Source organism: Podarcis bocagei (assembly GCF_964188305.1).
Source record: "Podarcis bocagei genome assembly, chromosome: 12".
Classification (NCBI taxonomy): Eukaryota; Metazoa; Chordata; class Lepidosauria; order Squamata; family Lacertidae; genus Podarcis; species Podarcis bocagei.
In genome coordinates, this window is record NC_138137.1 from 5,860,323 (window position 1) to 5,878,184 (window position 17,862).

The 17,862-nt window shown below is 44.7% G+C and overlaps 2 protein-coding genes across 5 annotated transcripts in view; both read left to right on the plus strand.

Annotated features, from left to right (window-relative positions):
* Window positions 1-4,997, plus strand: part of VPS41 (VPS41 subunit of HOPS complex) — a 120,480-nt gene extending 115,483 nt beyond the window's left edge. Inside the window, exon 29 of the mRNA XM_081165111.1 lies at window positions 2,940-4,997. Within this exon, the coding sequence (XP_081021237.1) occupies window positions 2,940-3,020 (81 nt within the window). The 3' untranslated portion in view covers window positions 3,021-4,997. The remainder of the gene's footprint in view (window positions 1-2,939) is intronic.
* Window positions 4,998-16,268: 11,271 nt separating this feature from the next.
* Window positions 16,269-17,862, plus strand: part of AMPH (amphiphysin) — a 90,412-nt gene continuing 88,818 nt past the window's right edge. The window contains exon 1 of one of the 4 annotated variants that reach the window (XM_081165155.1): window positions 16,269-16,658. In XM_081165155.1, coding sequence (XP_081021281.1) covers window positions 16,587-16,658 — 72 coding nt within the window. In that variant the 5' untranslated portion in view covers window positions 16,269-16,586. The remainder of the gene's footprint in view (window positions 16,659-17,862) is intronic. The other 3 variants (XM_081165152.1, XM_081165154.1, XM_081165153.1) reach the window with 3 other exon arrangements.

Consider the following 17,862-nt stretch of genomic DNA (forward strand, 5'->3'; position numbering starts at 1 on the left):
GATTCTAGAAATTGCTATAGTCAAAGACAAAAGGACAAATAAGTTATTTTTGCCGTCTGCTGAGCAGGGCAAGCATTTATCATGGATTATAAAATAATTATAGTAATTGTTCTAGCTGGATCTCAGTAGGTGTTTAATACCAAAATATTGAGCCCATCCAAATAACCTCTTCCGCCCCTTCGCCTTACAGCACCACAGGTTTTAAAAACTGCTTCCATTAGCAAGAAACTGTGGTCTCCACTCAGCCAGATATTAAATGTAACTTTGATATCAAAGGGGAAACATTCAACTTGATTCTGACAAAAAGGAAGTATTACTTTCTTTTTATTGCAAAGAATAATGTACGTATTTCGATATGATATTGGGGAGAGCCCCAAATATAGCTTGGTGACTGCAAAGTTAAGGAGACACCTCAATCCAGGGGTCAGCAAATTTTTTCAGCAGGGGGCTGGTCCACTGTCCCTCAGACCTTGTGGGGGGCCGGACCATATTTTGAAAAAGAAGAAAAAGAAGAAGAAGAACGAATTCCTATGCCTCACAAATAACCAACCCAGAGATGCATTTTAAATAAAAGCACACATTCTACTCATGTAAAAACACGCTGGTTCCCGGACCGTCCGCAGGCTGAATTTAGAAGGCGATTGGGCCGGATCCGGCCCCGGGGCCTTAGTTTGCCTACCCATGCCGTAACCTGTAGAACGAACTCTTATGCTACATATCAAGGTCAAAATACTTGGCAAGTGATTGAAGACATGGTATTTGGGTTGCAATCCTAGACACACAATGACAAGCAAACTGCAGTTAGTTTAAGGAAATGAAGTGAATATAAACTCTGCATTCACCATCTTGCTGAGAAGCCTGTAACATCTATTGGACAGAGAGAGAGAGAGAGAGAGAGAGAGAGAGAGAGAGAGAGAGAGTTTACTGTTTCTTGAAAGAATTCTATCTCGTGACACATCTTGTTTTACCAATTTTGTTGTAAAATTAAATCTTTTTCCTGTTTAACTTCCATAAGTCTCCAAAGTGCTAGAGTTTTCTTTTCTTTTTTTGATGCACTGTTCCTGGAGGTGCTGCAATACCAGGTTGATGCATGGAATGGCCGGACCATCTCTTATTTCAAACTGAGATTATATTGAGTGAACACAGCCAATGCTCATTTTTTGTTTAAGTATGTATGTTGCCTTTCCAGGCTATGCATGTCAGGAGTTCAGCCTACACTCGAGTAGGACCCTGGCAGAGACACATGCCCAACTGGCATGTTCTCTCCCTCCTGGTTGTTCGTTCGGGAGCTTCAAAAGCTTTCTTCTGGCTGAACATCACAGCGACCGATGCCAACTGACACCGGCACACTTAGGGATCTGCAGAGTTTGCGCATCAAGTGTAACAGACCTCAGCAACTCAGCATTTTGGCTAATCTACTTTATTTACATATAAACACACACGGAGCGCTGCAACATGGCTCCCTCTTTCTCTCTCTAGCATCAGACAGCAAAGAGAAAAAGGACAAAAGTAGTCCCACTTCACGGAACACAGTAACACAAACATCCTGTCTCCGTCACTTCCCACTCTGTGGAGTCAAAACATATACCATCATGTGAAAGACAAAAACACCATGACTGCAATCATAGATCAGGAATTCTAACAATGCAGCCCTGCTCAAGACAGCTCACATCATATAGCAAAAGAATAAAATGCAATTTTAACAATAGCAATTTAATCTAATAGCCAGCAATAAAACAGTGAAATATTAAAACAAGAAAATGGAGCAAAACAGAATGTGTGAAACTTAACTGCGTTTTCTATAAGGCAGCATCAGTATCATCATATATCTGTTTTAAAATTATATTTACTTAACTGCCATAATCTTCTTTTTATGTGGCATGTAAGCATTATATAAATCCCTAAAAACTAATACCTTCCATAGGCCTATTGCACAGATAGGTTAGCATCCAAATAACCATGTACCGTATATACTCGAGTATAAGCCAACCTGATTATAACCCGAGGCACCTAATTTTAGCACAAAAAACTGGGGAAACATATTGACTTGAGTATAAGCCGGTTCACCACACCACAAACCTGGTGGTGGTGGCAGCAGCGGAGGAAGAACAAGCAGCCCAAAAGGGCTCCTTTCTCGCTGCTCGTCCCTCGGCCGCTGCCCGCCTCTGCAGCTCACAAGAGCAGGTATAGGAGCCACAGTTGGAAGAGGCGCAGCGACTCCTGTGACTGTCCTTGCGAGAGGCGGGCGGCAGCAGGACCAGTGGTGAGAAAGGGCTCCTTTCGGGCCACTCCTCCCTCCCCCACCACCGCCCGCCTCACTTGAGTATAACCTGAGGGGGGCTTTTTCAGCATAAAAAAATGTGCACAAAAAGTCGACTTATATTCGAGTATATATGGTATTATGTCTGTATGCCTAAGGGATCATTGGACTTAACAGTTCTCAAACAGAAGCCACCATAGAAGCAACTCCCAATAATATATTTATTAAGTTAAGGGGCATTGCCATTCAAATGGGATGTGGGTGTTGTGATCAATTATGCAGGGCAGAGCTTACCTGCCCCCCCCCCCCCAATATTTTATTCAAGTTGGTACCACTGGAAGCCACTATGCCACACAGCAAACCACTTCCAAAACTAGGGTGTTATATGGCATGGGAGGCTGATGTTCAATGAATATTAATATAATATGGCGTTGCTTTTTACTGCTACCAACTTGGATGGCTTTGAAAGAGGATCAGACAAATCTACGGAGAATAAGGCTGTCCTTGGGGGAAATGCTCAAAATTGCACTTCTTGCACATAAGCTCTTAGGCATAGCTCTTTGGATCTTAGCCATAGTCTATTTGTTTTTGGCCATGTGCATGTATTTTGGCACAAATGTACCTAGAAATAATATGCAATCGATTTACAAAACCAATACTCTTTTGTTTTTGTTTTCAGGATTCATCAGTACATTTCTGTAACATCTGCAGTGCTAAACACAGAGGTCCAGGCAGTGCGATCTTGGAGATGAAAAAATAATATTCTTTGGCATGTTGAGAGCTTATATTCTTCTATGTGTGACTACTTTAATGTGGCTCAGTGGAGCAGTGCTTCATTGTCAATATGCTACACACTGTGTGCATATGCGTATGTAACTTTGGCTGTGGATGTAGTAAGAGGGACTCTTTAAATCATCCAGCTCACTGATATTTCCTATGTGGATTTAAAGTGCTGGCAGCCAGGAAGTAATCAATGTGTTCCCTAATACACCATTGTGCAGTTCAGATGCGGTCACCTGTATGCTTGCTTAATCTCTACTAATTAATGAAAAGTAAACCTAAGTGGAGAAGTCATTGAGTTGATACGGTCTGTTTGCAAAGTTAAAGCCTGTTAACAGGCTTGAAGTCGTAGCTGAAATTGCAGTTTGATCTTTGTACAAAAACTCTTTGGGGCTCCACATTCAGGAACATGTACACACATCACCTTTCCAAGATCAACTTGGGTTCTGTACCTTTTATCCTTTTATTCAGGGGACCTCAAAACAGTTGTCATTTCTAAGATGTGAAGATGATAAAACTAAAAACAAAAACAAAAAAACCTGCCAATTGAGACCAGGGTTCTACCTACTTTGAGCATCCTAGTTACAACACAAGCCGATCAAATGCCCCCAGGAAGCTGACAAACATGGCGTGAAGGCACAGCCCTCCCCTGTAGTGTGTTTCCAACACCTGTTATTCACAGGTATACTGCCTCTGGTCTTGGAGGTTCCATGTCAATCTGTCCATCTATTTGCCACGACGGCGCATACCTTTCCTGAGTTTTTCTAGGCTGCCAGTCGCTAAGCAGTCACCGAGCGCTTCCATCTCTGCACCAGAGGTACTACCCCATCCCCTAAACACCCAGCACACCCCATTGGATGCAGTTGTTGTTTAGTCGTTTAGTTGTGTCCGACTCTTCGTGACCCCCTGGACCAGAGCACGCCAGGCACTCCTGTCTTCCACTGCCTCCCGCAGTTTGGTCAAACTCATGCTGGTAGCTTCGAGAACACTGTCCAACCATCTCGTCCTCTGTCGTCCCCTTCTCCTTGTGCCCTCCATCTTTCCCAACATCAGGGTCTTTTCCAGGGAGTCTTCTCTTCTCATGAGGTGGCCAAAGTATTGGAGCCTCAGCTTCACGATCTGTCCTTCCAGTGAGCACTCAGGGCTGATTTCCTTAAGAATGGAGAGGTTTGATCTTCTTGCAGTCCATGGGACTCTCAAGAGTCTCCTCCAGCACCAGAATTCAAAAGCATCAATTCTTCGGCAATCAGCCTTCTTTATGGTCCAGCTCTCGCTTCCATGCATCTCTACTGGGAAAACCATAGTTGGTGGGTGGAAAATATACGATGTGTAGAATGTCTATAGCAGGAGATCTTTGTAAACACATTGGGAAGGCACATACGGCTCCAAAGATCCTTTTCATGCCACCCCACACTTAGTGGGTTCTGTGCATGCGCCAGTTCTTGGCCCTTGCATGCATTCGCATGAACCAGATAGTTGCCACAAGCAGAAGGCAAACAGCATCTGCTTCAAAGTGGGATGGTTGTGCAGTGGCTCACTTCTTTGTCATGATGCCACAACGAAGCAAAAAGCCAACGCCCTTTTCTCCAGAGCCTCTGGATTTGCAGTAGCTACATGAATGTGCTACAAAACGTTCTCTGCTCGTCCCCTACCTCCTGGCTGCTAAACAGGTTTCGTAGACCATAGCATCCTGTTAGTAAAATAAAATAAATGAAATGGGGAGAATGAAACTGTCTTTAAGTACATGTAACCACAGTATTTTCCTGTTCCTCTTGCTGTTTAAACCTAAGTCTTTCTGACCCATATATTAGTACCGTCATCTGGATTACATAATCCCAGATGTTTGCATATTGTTTCGTGAGCTCATCTGTCCTCTCTGAACTATATTGTGCTATATGATGGAGTCACAGCTTTTTTTTTAAAAAAAGGAGGAAGATTAAATCCTAGTAAAAGCTTACTTTGGCCTCGTTTTGTGGATCTGTATGATTGCAATAATATCTGTTTCCATAGCATCTACATGGATCCTATACAAAAATCAGTAGTGAGGGGAAAAAAATCCATCAGTTCTTAGCATGACTAATGCTTTTGTCTGGCTTTTGTCCATTGTAATGGTTCTCTTTATAAGTGAGCATGATGTGCGAACGATCTTGTCTGCTGCAAATAGGACCTGGTTTTTGGCATATTACATTGTTTCACTACGGTTTCTGTAATTGCCTTTTTCAGTTAATAGACAGTATTTTTCCATGTATATGACTATGCTTTTTGCTAAAAAAAATTAGGCAAAAATTGGGTGTCCTCTTATACACGGATAGCAAATGCAGAGGGGGGGGGTCTTGTGATTGGCTGCGGCAATTGGGCAGGTGATTGGCGGCTGTAGCAAGGTGTGCGATCAGCAGTGGCTGTGGCAAGTGATCAGCAGTGGCGGGCAGGCGGGTGAGCGATTGGCGGAAGTGGCCTCCTCCACCCCCCAAAAAATGCTTAACAACTTAATTTCTTAATTTTGGGTTAAAAAAAAAATAGGGGTCGTCATATACATGGGGGCGTCTTAAACACAGAAAAATACGGTATGTTAGGGCAGTGGTTTTCAAACAATGAATCCTGGGTTTCCTCTCAAGTCACAGGTTTCCCATGCCTGTTGTAAGGAAAGCTCTTTACCTTCCTCAGACTTTACCTTTTCTGTCCTTATTAAGTCCTACGGACAGTTCAGTTGGTAGAGCATGAGACTCTTAATCTCAGGGCTGTGGGTTCGAGCCCCATGTTGGGTGAAAGATTCCTGCATTTCAGAGGGTTGGACTAGATGACCCCATGGTCCCTTCCGTTCCAACTCTTTGATTCTTAGTCCTGTAGGCCTGTGCATATGTAGCTGGGTGTAAGTTTGCTGAACTTAGTGGGATTTATTTCTGAGTAGTCTTGCATAGCGTTTGGTTGTACAGTGCTAAATCCTCTTGCCACGTTCAATTTTGCAAACTTTCCCCCTAGAGGTAAATTCAATTCAAATTAAGTAAGAGACAGAAATAATTCTCCCCCACCCCATAAGGCCAGTGCACTTGGAATGAAAATTTAAAGGCATGTCAATTATGTAGACTTTAATCTATTTCCCATGGTTATTGGCAGGAGATAAACCCTAAGACGGAGCTGCATCTGCTGCTGAAGCCAAATCTGACTTCAGTTGACGGATTTAAAAATAAAACCCTGAACTAACATGTACTAAGAAGAAATGTTTTTAAAGATGTCCGCCCACCCACTTCCCCCATCTCCCCAGGAAAATATTAACTGGCAAAAGTGGTTCCCAGGAGTTTGTGTGGTGATTCTTAGATGCGAAAATGAGAAGAAGAAGAAGAAGAAGAAGAAGAAGAAGAAGAAGGAGGAGGAGGAGGAGGAGGAGGAGGAGGAGGAGGAGGAGGAGGAGGAGGAGGAGGAGTTTGGATTTGATATCCCGCCTTTCACTCCCTTTAAGGAGTCTCAAAGCGGCTAACATTCTCCTTTCCCTTCCTCCCCCACAAGAAACACTCTGTGAGGTGAGTGGGGCTGAGAGACTTCAAAGAAGTGTGACTGGCCCAAGGTCACCCAGCAGCTGCATGTGGAGGAGCGGAGACGCGAACCCGGTTCCCCAGATTACGAGTCCATCGCTCTTAACCACTACACCACACTGGCTCTCACAAAGATGATATATCTTCCCTACCGAGAGAGAAACTTGAACCAAAAAAACCATTGTTCCTTTTTTAATTCAAACAACTTGAAAGAGTAGCTTGAGACCATCTTGGAAAGTTTAACGATCACATGAACAGCAGAGAACCATGTCGTGTGTTATGCTGAAGACACCTCAGTTTGCCAACAAATCAACTAGCCTTGAGGCACATGCCTGTATGATATTGCAAGTGTGTGTGTGTGTGTGTGTGTGTGTGTGTGTGTGTGTCACAGTCACACTTTATATTTTTAGGTCAATCCAAAGTATACCCTCAATATTATGTGAGGCTTGTGAAATCAGGAAGATTCTGCTTTGTACAAAACTTCTAATTTTAAGTGCTGGGGATTGTACGTAACTAGAATCCTTACGCAGTGAGACACCGAGACATTGAGATTCTGCTTCAATCCAGAAGCTGCCTTGACAGATTGCAGAAGGTCTATTTTGTCTTTTATTTGCTTTTTGTTTTGTGTTGTTGAAGTCTTTCTCCCCAGTGCACTGAGAAGGATTAATGCCGTGAAATACACTTCTAGGCACGGGTCCTTCTTTGGATTGGGTTTCCATGAACTGAAATGTGTTCTGCTTCAAAAGCCCAAGGCTATGAAGTCAGTGTGGGCTCTGGGCTGTGTGGGCATCTGTTAGATACCGTATTTCTTGCTCTATAAGACTCACTTTTCCCCTCCTAAAAAGTAAGGGGAAATGTATGTGCGTCTTATGGAGTGAATGCAGGCTGCGCAGCTATCCCAGAAGCCAGAACAGCAAGAGGGATTGCTGCTTTCACTGCGCAGCAATCCCTCTTGCTGTTCTGGCTTCTGAGATTCAGAATATTTTTTTTCTTGTTTTCCTCCTCCAAAAACTAGGTGCGTCTTATGGTCTGGTGCGTCTTACGGAGCGAAAAATACGGTAGTTCTTTTTGGGGGGATTAGCTCCTTCAGGCAGCACCATGGATGCTCCATGTTTCTCCACTCCAGTATGAATGAGGGAGAGTGGGACAGCTGAAAAAGACTGGTAGCTTGGAAGTAGTTTTCAATTTAAAGCTAATGGGGATTATAATGGGGATTCAATCACAAGTACATTTTCTACAGAATTTCATTTAAAGTAAACATTCGGAAATAACAATATGTGCTAGACTCTTTTTTTAATTAAACCTCCCATTCTGCTGCAAACCACGAATTGCTGCCAAATGCTGATATAAATCCTTCAGAAATTACAGCATCTCCATTGCTCATTGATCTTGGCCAAGCAGCCTAGAACTGGAATTCTGCTGTTGAATTCCTGTTGAAATTATCTGTGTGACCAGAAACTTTCCGGTGCTCATATGGGCATGGTTGTCCATGTATTCTGGACCCTGCTATTATCAGATACAGTTAACTCTCGTGTTTACTTTACATTATGCAGATGGACTCATAGTCTAGCCAATCTGGCAGACACTGCAGTTGGGGAGAAGGCATGCCAAATGGGAAGGACAAAAATGGGGGTGAGCTGCAATTGGATTGATGTACTTGAGTCAGAACAGTTAAATATTTTAATTAAAACATGCAGTATCTGGCTGGCTGATCTGCCCCCTTTTGGATATAGCATCATCTCTGCCTCCCCACCCAGTATTTTCAAAGCCAAATATTTATGGCTCCAAGGTTTAATTGGTAGATAAATGAACTAAAATTTCAGTTGAGTAATAAACTAGGCACCCATTTTAATAGGCGAAGTTGTGAATCAAAGGACACATTAATCTCTGAGGCATTTATTTATCTGGAAGATTTATAAGCCACTAAACATTATCAAAGACAACTGTGCTGTACAACAGATGAAAACATTTCTGCAAAAAGGAATATAATACAGTGGTACCTCTGGATGTGAACGGGATCCGTTCCAGAGCCCCGTTCGCATCCTGAGTAGAACATAACACACGACTGTGCGTCTGCCTATGCGCGGGTCGCGTTTCGCTGCGCAATGCACGTGACGTCATTTTGAGCGTCTGCGCATGCACTAGCAGCGAAACCCAGAAGTAACACGCTCCGTTACTTCCGGGTCGCCGCAGAGCGTAACCTGAAAACACTCAGCCTGAAGCATATTTAACCCGAGGTATGACTGTATTGCACTTCAAGTATATTACTGTAATAGAAAATGAGGAAAACTATTAGGATACCCTGTACCATGCACACTTGTTTCTTTCTTGTGCATTCTCTTTTCTCTCACACACAACTGATAGAGGAGAGGCTGATACAGGGAGAGGCTCTCCTGCAGGTTTTTGGGTCTCATGCCATTTAGGTTTTAAAAGTGAGCATCAGCACCCAGAATTGGGTGTTTAAGCAAATGGGAATTCCATTGCAGATATAATGCGATCCCTCTAGGTTGTTCTGTTCAAAATTCTGGCAGCCGCATTCTACACTAATTGAAGTTCCATGTAACCTTAAAAGGCAACCCCACATACAACATTACAATCCTAGGTTTCCAGAAAATGGGCAACATTTGCCAGGCTATTCCTATCCAGGAATGGATGTAGTTGGTGAACTAACAGAAGCTGGGAAAAGGCTGTCGTCGTCACCAAGGCCACCTGGGCCTTGAGCAACAATGCTGGATCCAGGATTACTTCCAAGCTACATATTTATTCCTTCAAGGGGAGTGCAAACCACCCAGAACAGGCTTCACACCTGATTCCCAGACACACGAACCACAGTATCCCCATCTTGTCAGGATTCAGATTTATTTCATAGAATCATAGAATCATAGAGTTGGAAGAGACCACAAGGGCCATCGAGTCCAACCCCCTGCCAAGCAGGAAACACCATCAGAGCACTCCTGACATATGGTTGTCAAGCCTCTGCTTAAAGACCTCCAAAGTAGGAGACTCCACCACACTCCTTGGCAGCAAATTCCACTGTCGAACAGCTCTTACTGTCAGGAAGTTCTTCCTAATGTTTAGGTGGAATCTTCTTTCTTGTACTTTGGATCCATTGCTCCGTGTCCGCTTCTCTGGAGCAGCAGAAAACAACCTCCCTCCCTCCTCTATGTGACATCCTTTTATATATTTGAACATGGCTATCATATCACCCCTTAACCTCCTCTTCTCCAGGCTAAACATGCCCAGCTCCCTTAGCCGTTCCTCATAAGGCATCGTTTCCAGGCCTTTGACCATTTTGGTTGCCCTCCTCTGGACATGTTCCAGTTTGTCAGTGTCCTTCTTGAATTTGCTCACTAGGTGGTCATAGGTGAGCCATTGTCTCCCAGAATCAGTCCCTGCCTGCTTACATGAGGTTGTGTGTGTGTTTATGGCTAGCTATACATCCCTGCTCATCTATATATGCTGAGCATTATGATGATTGGGGAAGGCAGGGAGCATTGTTTAACTTTACATAGTTTAAAAGACTTTGCTTCTTCGCAAATGGCTAAGTAGAAAGCTAACAAAGAAGCATTTAAAAGAAATCTTCAAGGAACAGATTTTTTTTGAATTTGTTATTGAGTCAGACAATATAGAGGCTAATTTTATTCTATTCCATCTTACATTTTTGCCATGTTGTCACTGGAATTATGCCAATGATAAATTGTTTTGCTCCATTCAGCGTTATGTAGAACATCCCTGAGGACTAATAATGGGTTGCAGCATCAGATTCCATCCATGATGAATGTTCCAGAAGAGCTATAAAAATCTATAATCTAATATCCTCACATATTATGATAAAATATCAAGCTACTCAAAGCGCTGAGTCACCCCAAGAGGAATACTTATCTGGATGTAGGAGCCTAAGGGATGAACAACTTTCATCTGGTGTTAGGGCTGCAAGGGCTGCAACTGTTATGGTTAACAAAAAAAAGTATCATAACCTCACTAGACAAATTATACCATCAGCCTAATTATAAAACATAAAAATAACAGTTCTCAAACGATCATCATTCGTGATCTGTTGGGAATGGGAAGCACCAGCCTTAACAGTGTTATGGCCTCTGTACCAACTGTTTAAAAATTAATCTTAGTCATCTATTCATACTGCACCACTTCAGCTGGATCACTTTGCAGCATTTGATACTCATGTTAACCTCTTTCCCTTCCCCCACTGCCTAGTCACTGACTTGCATTCCTGGATAAAAAACAAACAAAAAACATTTAACATTGGCTATTTGTGTGTTGTAAACAGATACTGTAAGACAGGAGTCAGCAAACTTTTTCAGCAGGGGGCCGGTCCACCGGCCCTCAGACCTTGTGGGGGGCCGGACTATATTATTTGGGGGGTGGATGAATGAATTCCTATGCCCCCAAAATAATCCAGAGATGCATTTTAAATAAAAGCACACATTTTACTCATGTAAAAACACCAGGCAGGTCCCACAAATGACCCAGAGATGCACTTTAAATAAAAGAACACATGCTACTCATGTAAAAACACGCTGATTCCCAGACTGTCTGCAGGCCAGATTGAAAAGGCGATTCAGCCGGATCTGGCCCCCGGGCCTTAGTTTGCCTACGCATGCTGTAAGCAGACCATATCAGCACCCTGGAGAGCTCCTTTGCCATTTCTCCAAGGATCCAACGTGCTTCTGTTTAGCAACGTCTGCCACTTGTTAAGTATCATTCGAGTTTTGCTTTTTAATAGTAAAAAAGCACAAATGTAGTTGGCACCCTTGCTGGCTGTAAAATAAACCTACCATGACAGGAAAAAGAAAATGATGATAGATGTGCCTTCTAAAAATAGAGAAAGCAAACTTGTACTGCAAAGTCTTGGTGTGTCTTATTGAGCTTTCCAGCTGTGAAGGAGTTGCTTTAAAACTATCCCAATTATAGCTAACTTGACTGTACACCAAGCAACTACTACAACTGCACCAACAAATTAATGAATTGATGAATGGCCTCCTCCTGTTCCACACCTTAACGCTCTTAGCCAATTCACCTCTCAGGCCTGGATTTCCTATTTCAAGGTAGGTTAAATTTTATTTTTCTGCTTTTTGTGAGGGAAACATTCTGCAATGGGTCATAACTCAAGTCATAGCTTTTGCATGTAAAAGGTCTAAGGTTCAGTCTCTGATAACTCTAGATAGGGCTAGGAAAGACTCCTCCCTGGGACCCTGGAGAGACATACCAGACAGTATTGACAATACTAAGCTAGATGGAGCAACTAGCTGACTTGATATGAGGCAGCTTTGCATGGGCACATTAGGAAAGATGCTCCCAGTGGTCTTACCCACATACATAGACAAGCCTTCTCTCTCCCCTCTGTCACAATGGAGACTGTAAGCTCCTTGAAGGAGTAGCCTATCCTTTTTGGTTTGTGATGTTCTGTCATGTTCTACACCGGTAGCATTTTATGAATGATAACACTGGCGGTTAAGAGGACTTGTCAACAACTGTGGTGCTTTGACTCTGGGCAGCTTGGCTCTTCTCTGCTCTTGATTGTATCTGCCACACAACTGCCATTGACCATTATTTTCTGGTAAAATTTGACAGTGTCACCTAGCAACTTGAGAGTTTATTATTATTATTATAATTTATTATATTTATGTCCCACTCTTTATCCCAATAAATTCAGGGCAGTGTACATAGTACTCTTCTCCTCCCCCGATCATCACAACAACCCTGGGCAATGGGCTAGGACGAGTAAGTCTTACATGCACAGAGTTATTACCGAGTGAACTTGAACTACCGAGTGGGGATTCAAACTTAAGTCTCTCAGGTCCGAACATGTCACCATCCTGGAGTTAATACACAATTTTTCTCTCAAAGTTGCACAGGGCTTCAATGACACTCAGCAGTGGTTAAAAATAAAATGTTTGCCATTTTGTTGTTGTTTAATCGCTTGAGCTCTTCAGTTGCTCAAAAGATTCCATCAACTGTGTCTCTGAAAAATTTTACACATCACTTGGGAAGACAGGCGAACTAATGCTAGAAGCAAAGATCACCAGTGTTGAAGCAATGATTCTTCAACATCAACTTCATGTTGATGTTGGTCATGTGCGGATGCCTGATTATCGTCTTCCAAAGCAACTACTCTATTCCAAACTTTAAAATGGAAACTGTAATGCTGGTGGTCAACAAAAGAGGTTTAAAGACTGTCTCAAGGCAAATCTTTAAAAATGTAGTATAAACACCAACAATTGGGAAACACTGGCCTGCAAGCGCTCCAATTGGAGAACAGCCTTTACCAAAGGTGTCATGGGCTTTGAAGATGCTCAAACTCGGGGCACAAAGGAGAAACGTGCTAAGAGGAAGGCATGCTTGGCAAACCCACACCGTGATCAACTCCCACCCGGAAACCGATGTCCCCACTGTGGAAGGACGTGTGGATCCAGAATTGGCCTCCACAGTCACTTACGGACTCACTGTTAAAACCGTGTTTATGGAAGACAATCTTACTCGGCTATGGGAGATCAGCAAAGAAGAAGGAAGAAGCTTGAGCCTTTCAGCTGCTGGTCATGTACAGACAGAGGAAGACAGTATGCCCATATTTCTGTTTCTTGATGTAACTTTGCAAATGACACCCATGCTTAACCTGCTCAGAAAACTAACTTTGCCAAAATAATAATAATAACAATACACTGTTCAGCTCATGTTCACTTTTATGTTTAACCACAGTTGCAAGATGTTTGCAGGTTACCGCGTTTTTCGTTCTATAGGACGCACATTTTCCCCTCCAAAAATTAAGGGGAAGTGTGTGTGCGTCCTATAGAGCGAATGCAGGCTGCGCCGCTAAGCCCAAAGCCAGAACAGGAAGATGGAGCACTGCGGAGCGCTCCGTCTCGCTGCTCTAGCTTGGGGATGGCTGCGCGCACAGCCTCTGAAGGGCAGCGGGGTGCCTTCACCCCGCTGTCCTGCAGAAGCTAGCAAGGCTGTTCCCAAGCCAGAACAGCGAGACGGAGGGCTCTGTCTCGCTGCTCTAGCTTGGGGACGGCTGCGCACAAACCTCTGCAGGGCAGCGGGGCGCTGCGCTCCAAAGGCTTCAGGGATCTTTGAGGCTGGCGGTGGGGGAAAGCAGTGCTTCCCCTCACCGCCAGCCCCACAAGCTCTGGTGAATGTACCTTGAACGCACCTTGTTTTAGAGGGGGAGAACAAGAAAAAAAAAATTTCCCTGTTCTCCCCCTCCTATGGTCCGGTGCGTCCAATGGAGCGAAAAATACGGTAAATTTTTTTATTTATTGAATTTATATACCACTCTATACCTGCAGGTCTCAGGGTGGTTCACAGAATAAAATAAAAATAAAAAAACCACAAAATGCATATTCAAAATAAAAACAACAACAACCCAATAACCCCCTCCCCCCCAAAAAAAACACCCCACATTTTAATAGGGCACAAGATGTCAATCAAATCAACCAAAGGGCTGGTTAAAAAGGAACGTTTAGGAGGTTGCCTTCTAAAAAATAGTAAAGCAAATCTATTAAACGAAACAGATTTTTTGGAGAAGGAGTGTGAGAAAAAAAATTCTTATAAGAGATAGTTGAAGAATTGTGTTTCTATAGTGATGTTTACAAGGATGGAAATTTAGTTAGAAGGAACATCTTATATTTTGAGGAACTGCTGTTATTACTACTCCTGCTTCTGCTTGAGATTCAGGCTTTGAGTACGTCAGTAAATATAATTTCTTAATTTGCAGTCCCTGGACTATATCATTTATAAGCTCTGCTTCCTCAAGTGTTAAAGACAGCAAATACCTGGCAAAACTCCAGAGAAATGGGAAGTCAAGCTATTTTAGGAAATGCCTGCGAAGAAACGAGAGAGAGAAGCAATCTCAATCCATGCAAATCGTCCACAGGATGCAGCCCAGTCCGATACCTTCACATTGGAAGCATCATTATGGCAATAAATCTCTTGGGAGTGTTTGGATTAGGAGAACAGATGGAGTTGTGGAGTGGATGCCTGGACTACAGGCTTCATGAGAGAGATGTTCAAATCCACACTTACAATATTGGCGGTGTATCCAGTTAGAAGAAGTGTGACTAGCTTGTGCTTTCTGTGTTCGTGCAATGCCTAAGTCACTCCTTCCTTTGATAAGATAGAAAGTGAACTTGAGTAAACCGTTTGAGTTGTCTAGGGATGAGCTTATTTCTTGCGAATGCCTCCTTCAATAACCCACACCGGACATGGTCCTGCCAAAGTTAAGCATTTCAAAGTCCATTAGTTTCAATGGGAGAGTTAAGTAATTCCTTTAGGACTTTGAAGTGCTTAAGTAGGATTGGATGTGTCCATATTATTGTTTGGTTTTTAGCCAAGAATGAATAAGGATATGTCTTTTTCTTGGAATTACTTCTACATACCTCTAAATCAGGGGGTGTCTAACTTTGGCAGCTTTTGGATGAGATCTGTCCCAAAGCCATTTTTTCCTGGTCCAACCCAATTTGATTCAGGGAACTTAAAAAAACACACACCCAAAGAACAAAAAATATCAGCTGGGTTCCACATTTTTTCATTCACATGTGAGTCTGGAATGCTTTGGTGTGGGACACTCCAACTAACAGTTATTTAGAGACTCAGTGTAGTAAGAGTCTGTTGCTCCAAGGGAGGGCCATCTGAGTGGCAAAATCCACTTCCTTGACCACTGTCTGGATCAATGGCTTTCAACCATGTGCAATACAGTGAAGTCCTTGTGCCTCAAACAAGATCCTAGGCCTGAGGGCAGGGGTAGCCAACATGGTGCTCTCCCAGTGTTGCTGGACTGCTCCTCCCATCAGCTCTAGCCAGCATGGCCAATGGGCAAGGATGATGGGAGCTGGAGTCCATCAATATAGGGAGGGCCTTGTGTTGGCTTCTGCTGCCCTATGGCATTGTCAAAGGTGCTTCCCAGCAAAGGAAAACACACAACAGTTATTTGTCGAAGATAACACAGTTGCTTCTACTGCTCTGCACCCCAATCTAGTGTAGAGGCTTCACACATGCAACTGGAGACTGCGCCTGCGTGGCAACTTCCTCTGCTCATCCCTTTTCAGTCCCCTGCTGGTTCTGGGAGACAGTGGGGCAGGCGAGGGTGGGGAAGCACCTGGACCTTCACTTGCCTGATCTACCTCTTCCTCATCTTCTGACCCATCCTGTGCTCCACTCTCCAACTCTGAAGTTTCCATTGCCTCTAAATCTTGTCTCCACAAAGCGTTGACCCCCCCCTCTCCCAAATCAGACTCCGGACTCACTCCCCCCCCCCACACACACTCCAGCACCTTGCCAGTCCCTGACAGGCATGTGGTAGGAATAGCAAGTAGTAAATTCAGGAGATCCACTGGCTAGGATGGATTGCTTTTAATCCCTCTAGATCTGACCAGCGAATAAATTGCTGATCTAAAAACCAAGCTTTCCACCTTTTAATACATCTATTTTGTGAATAAGCATGCACAGAAATTAGTTCCTATAAACAATTGAAGCCATATTGACTCAGAGCCTTTTTGCTACGTAGAAGCATTATCGGACACATTTATCTAAGATTAAGATGGACTGGGGACAACTGCTGCTCATTTTGCGGGTACATGTTTCCTACTAGATTGGCAAACCAGCCTTAATCCTGGCCGTGGATACCCGAAAGTAATCCCCGCATCTTATTTACTTCCAAGAAAATATGCGTAGGATTGGAGCGCCCCCCTCGCCAGCATCCTACGCACGTCTGTTCAGAATTAACGAGGAGGGCTGCACGGGATTGCAATCTGGGCGTCACGTGTGAACACGCTTGACAAGCCCTCCTCGCCTCCTCCGCTCGCCGCCCAATCTCTCTCCGGCTTGGCCACTGATGCACCAGCTCCTCGGCCGCTGCAGCTTTAAGACACCTCCCTCCTGCTTTCCTTTGTCCCTCCTCTTTCTCTCTGGGATCCGACCTCCATCTCTCATCTCCCTCGGTCTCTGCAGCCGGGCTCCGTGTGATTTCCCTCCTCGGCAGGATCCCTGCACCAGCCACCATGGCCGACATGAAAACAAGCGGCGTCTTTGCGAAAAATGTCCAGAAGAGACTCAGCAGAGCGCAGGAAAAGGTAAGCCGATGGAAGGACCGAAGGGGATGCAGGTGGCGAGGAAAGGAGGCGACTGCCCGCCTGGGGGAACCTTCTGCATCCACCGGGCTGCGGAGATAACTGGAAGGCTGTGGGGGCAACGGGGGGCGGGTGGGGAGAAGGTCCCTGCGGCAGTTTCTGTGGGGGTGCAGAGAAACCTCCTCCGGGGAGGGGAAAGCGCCCCGCGGCGCCCGCTTGGAGCAGAGGCTCAGAACGCGCCTTTGCGCGCAGCTGCTTTGCATCCTGTGCAAAGGGCCTATGAGAGGCAAACCGCCCGCTCCCCCCCGGGTCCACTATTCGGTTTCTCGATGGATCTTGGACACAGCGATCTGGCGGAGCGCTGGCATGTGGGCAGTGATGCTGAATTACACACACACACACACACACCTGAGGCCCCCGCCCCGCCGCCGCCTTAAAGGTGCGCTGAAAAAAATATCTCTGGAGCAGCTCCTCGCTGCTGTTCCATATCTGCCTGGGCTGCTAACGGAGGGACTAAGGCACGTCCTTCCCCCGGAAGGTCAGGGGGATCCGAGGGCATCGGCTGCAAGGCAAGAAACAAGGGCTTTCTGAAGAGAGGGATGGAGAGAGCTGCGCTATTCTGGGGACACGGGGAGAGGCGGGCAGCAGCTCGCAGCGCGTGGCTTTCTGGCTGTTTGCGGATTTGGGCCTGTTTGAAATGCGCCCTTTGAGGCACGTCCGCAACTGGCGAGTGGATTGTTGAACGGGGCTCTCCAATGCGCGTTTGGCTAATAAATACCTAATAATGTTGGTGGTGGATTTTCTCCCCTTCTCCGCTGGCAAGCTGCCAGTATCAGTGATGTTATGTAATATCCCTTGTCCCATTTAGTCATTCTTCTCTTGAATGAAGTGATCCGAGATGGACTGATGCAATGGCACAACTTGCTTTCAGCCCAGTCAGTGCTGTTCTGTCGCTAACGGATGAACCATGTATTGTTGGCACCCAGGCTGGGACCCCACACAATGGCCGAGGCTGCACCGATCTACCTGGGACATTACTGGAGAGGGTCCTGAGTTTCATACTTGGGCCAGTCCTTAGTTTGGCACAGGTGCTTGCATCATGCATGTGTGCCAAGCTGCTCTGATAGGTGGTGCCGGCTTGAGAAATTTGAGGTCCCTTGGGCAAAGTGCCTTCAGTGGACCCTCAGAAAGAAGGAGATGTGGACTG